This window comes from Helobdella robusta (assembly GCF_000326865.2).
Source record: "Helobdella robusta unplaced genomic scaffold HELROscaffold_33, whole genome shotgun sequence".
Taxonomy (NCBI): domain Eukaryota; kingdom Metazoa; phylum Annelida; class Clitellata; order Rhynchobdellida; family Glossiphoniidae; genus Helobdella; species Helobdella robusta.
This window is the reverse complement of record NW_008704623.1, coordinates 225,898-229,852: the sequence shown is the minus strand read 5'-3', so window position 1 is coordinate 229,852 and position 3,955 is coordinate 225,898. Positions and strand designations below refer to the sequence as shown.

At 39.0% G+C, this 3,955-nt stretch overlaps 1 protein-coding gene across 1 annotated transcript in view; it reads left to right on the top strand.

The window, feature by feature from the left end:
- HELRODRAFT_192410 (hypothetical protein) overlaps positions 1-3,955 on the top strand; it is a gene marked incomplete at its 5' end in the record, with an annotated part of 22,205 nt that overhangs the window by 3,017 nt on the left and 15,233 nt on the right. The window contains 7 exons of the mRNA XM_009022692.1: positions 51-194; positions 627-746; positions 1,065-1,164; positions 1,789-1,850; positions 2,674-2,810; positions 3,268-3,352; positions 3,741-3,823. Coding sequence (XP_009020940.1) covers positions 51-194; positions 627-746; positions 1,065-1,164; positions 1,789-1,850; positions 2,674-2,810; positions 3,268-3,352; positions 3,741-3,823 — 731 coding nt within the window. The remainder of the gene's footprint in view (positions 1-50; positions 195-626; positions 747-1,064; positions 1,165-1,788; positions 1,851-2,673; positions 2,811-3,267; positions 3,353-3,740; positions 3,824-3,955) is intronic.

Sequence of the window (3,955 nt, the reverse complement as noted above, 5' to 3'; positions counted from 1 at the left end):
TGATTTTATATAACCATCATCATCATCATCATTTCCATTATCATAATCAGGATTGACAGCTGGTCTGGCGGCTCCCTTGGTAGCTGGTAGCTTGGGCATTGCCTCCGGTACGATTGGCACTGCCCTGTTTGCCACGAAAGCGGGCGTGGCTATCGTCGGATCTCTGTTCGGATTGGCTGGTGCTGGTCTAACTGGTTGGTGATTGGCTGGTGCTGGTCTAACTGGTTGGTGATTGGCTGTTTGTCGATCGGTGATTGGTTAAGGATTGGTGATTGATTGGTTTTTTTCATCTAGATTGTTGTTGATTATCGATTTATTATTAAGTCTTGTTACGATTTGACTATGAATAGCTGCGAGTTGTTGTTGTTTTGAAAGTTTCATTCGTCAGCTACGTTCGAAGGGAATGTTTTTATTTGAGTGCTTAGATAATAATGAAGGATGGTTTGCTTGCCTCTGGGCTGGCTTGGTGGTTTGGTGTGACACACAAACGCGCAATTTCACACAATTTACACCACACACACACACACACACACACACACACACACACACACACACACACACACACACACACACACACACACACACATACACACACACGCGCACGCACACACACGCACACACACCAGGTCACAAAATGAACAAGAGAGTGGGTGATTTGGATGAATTTGAATTCGAGGAGTTGAGTGGTGGAAAGTCCCTGGCAGTCACCATTGCCGTGTCCGGTTGGCTCAACGACACGTACTCAGGTTTGTGGCGGTAGGATTGCCATGTGAGGATGTTGTGGTGTTTGGTTACGACATTATAATAATGTGAATTCATTGAAACATGATATGTGATGAAGCGCTACGTTAATCGCATAAACATCCATCCATCAATTCATTCATTTATTCATTCAATCGTTTGTTCATTTATTTATTCGTTCGTTCGTTCATTTATTCATTCATTTACTCACTCATTTACTCACTCATTTACTCACTGACTCACTCACTCACTCGCTCGCTCACTCACTCGCTCGCTCAATCACTCACTCACTCACTCACTCATTCATTAAATGAATTCAACAGATTTCAGAAAAGTATGGCTTGGACTGGATGAAACGCCAGAGCAGTACACGTTGAATTATGAAGGGAAGTATTTGAAGGAATTGGGAGGAGCTATCCATCAGTTAGCACTGATTGATTGGTTGAGTGACTGATTGATTATTTAATGAATAAATGAATGAATGAATGATTTAATTAATTAAATTCATTCATTCATCGAATGATGGTTGAGTGACTGATTGATTAATTAATGAATAAATGAATGAATGAATGAATGAATGAATGAATGAATGAATGAATGAATGAATGAATTAAATTCATTCATTCATTCATTCTTGAGTGACTGATTGATTAATTAATGAATAAATGAATGAATTAATTAATTAATTCATTCATCGAATGATTGATTTTATTTCTGATTCATTCTTTCAATCGTTCGTTTTTTTGGCTCTTTCATCTACTCATTCATTCATGTATTGTAATTATTTTCATCATCATCACAACCACAATCGTTATTTTCCACCACCACCATCATCACCGCCATCATCATCATCATCATCATCATCACCACCACCACCATCATCATCATAATCATTACCATCATAATCATCATCACCATCATCATCATCCACATCATCATCACCACCACCATCATCACCATCATCATAATCATCATCACCATTTCCGTCATCATCATCATCATTATCTTCATCATCATCCTCATCATTATCATCATCATCATCATCAGATTCACCCAGTTAGGTATATCCTTAGCAGTTAATGAAGGACTGAAGCATACGATCTTACAAGGTTCGTCGTCGTCATCATCATCATCGTCATCTTTATCATCCTAATGTTATCATCAATGTTGGAATCATCATCAGCAGCAGCACCATCATCATCGCCATCATTTATCATCATCATTATCGCATTCACCATCACACTCAGCGTGATGATATTACTGATGATGATCCTAATAAATAATAAAAATAAAAATAAAATTATTTGTGTACAATTTTTCTCCATGTATAAGCTTGCTCTAACCGGATGGGGTGACTTTTTCCATCGTTGGATGTGCTATTTAGCGTGATTATTTTATTGAGTTTTTTATTTCTACATATTTATTATTTTTATTTTTTTTTGATGACGTCATCTTGCGAGAGTTTCTACTTATTTTTTTATGTTTAGCTTTTTTTAAGGAATTAATTAAATTAATTTTGAGTTTTTTTCGATAATTTTTGAGTCTGTGTAGATTAACTTTATCCTAGTTAGCAGTCGTTATTTTTATTCTTCTCAGAATTTCTGTCATTTTGTTTTTTCACTTTCTTTCATTCCTATGCCAGGACACACACACGACGCCACAACTTCACCACAGCCAGCCACGCGACACACACGCCACACGATGCCACAACTTCACGGCTACCTACCATACGAAACACACACACACACACACCACACACACACACACACACACACACACACACACACACACACAGACGCCACACGCATGCACATCAAAAGCACAATATCTTCACATTACACACACTACATACGCTACAGCTACACAGCCACACACCACACGACAACCACACGCCACACAACAACCACTCGCCACACGACAACCACACGCCAGGCCTCTTAGCGGCAATGATGTGGCCGATGGCTCTACTGAGTGCATCCAGTATCATTGATAACTCGTGGAACGTTTGTACTAAGAGGAGTAACAATGCGGGTATTCAGCTGGCCGAGGTTTTGCTGGCTAGGGAACAAGTTTGTCGCTGTTGTTGTTGCTGTAGTAGTAGTAGTAGTAGTAGTAGTAGTAGTAGTAATTGTTGTTGTTGTTATTTTAGAAGTAGTAGTAGTAGTTGTTGTAGTAGTTGCTGTAGTAGTTGTTGTAGTAGTTGTTGTTGTAGTTTTTGTAGTGGTTGTTGTTGTAGTTGTTGTAGTAGTTGTTGTAGTTGTTGTTTTAGAAGTAGTAGTAGTTGTTGTTGCTGTTGTTGCTGCTGTTGTAGTTGTTGTAGTTGTATTAGTAGTTGTAGTTGTTGTAGTAGTAGTAGTAGTAGTAGTTGTAGTAGTAGTTGTTGTTGTTGTTATCATCTTCGCTGTTTTTTGTCATCATCTTCAATCTTGTTGTCATCATCTTCATCATCATCATCGTCATCATCGTCATCACCATCGTCGTCATTATCATCATCATCACCATTATCATCATCATCATCACCACCAGGGAAAGAGACCAGTGACCTTGGTTGGATTTGGGTTTGGGGCGAGGGTTATATTTTCATGCCTTAAGGAAATGTCTACTAGACAGAGTTAGTCGATTGCTGGTTGGTTGGCTGGTTGTTCGTTTGTTCATTCGTTTGTTCGTTCATTCGATCGTTTGTTTGTTTGTTTGCTTGTTAATTGTTGTGATGTTGTCGTTTATTAGTTGTTGTTGTTTCCGAATATTAAATATTCAACAACAACAACATCCCATCCACCGACGACATCAACAACAACATCCTATAACAACAACAGCAACCATAACAACAACAGCAGCAACAACAACAACAACACAACAATAACAACACTACCACCACTATCACCACTATCACCAACGACAACAACAACAACATCCCATCTACCAACAATAACAACAACACCACCACAACAACAGCAGCAACAACAACACAACCCTAACACCACTACCACCCACCCCAGATTACGAGGGCATTGTAGAGCAGGCTATCCTGTTAGGGGCACCTGTGACGTCAGATGGTGAGACGTGGAGAAAGGTAGCCAAGGTTGTCAGTGGGAGGATCGTTAATGGATACTCTAAGTATTCGTTTTTGGATTTTTTCATTCATTTATTCATTCATTCGTTTGTTAGTTTGTTTGGAATTCCATTTCTTTAATTCGTTTTTTTGTTCGTTTGT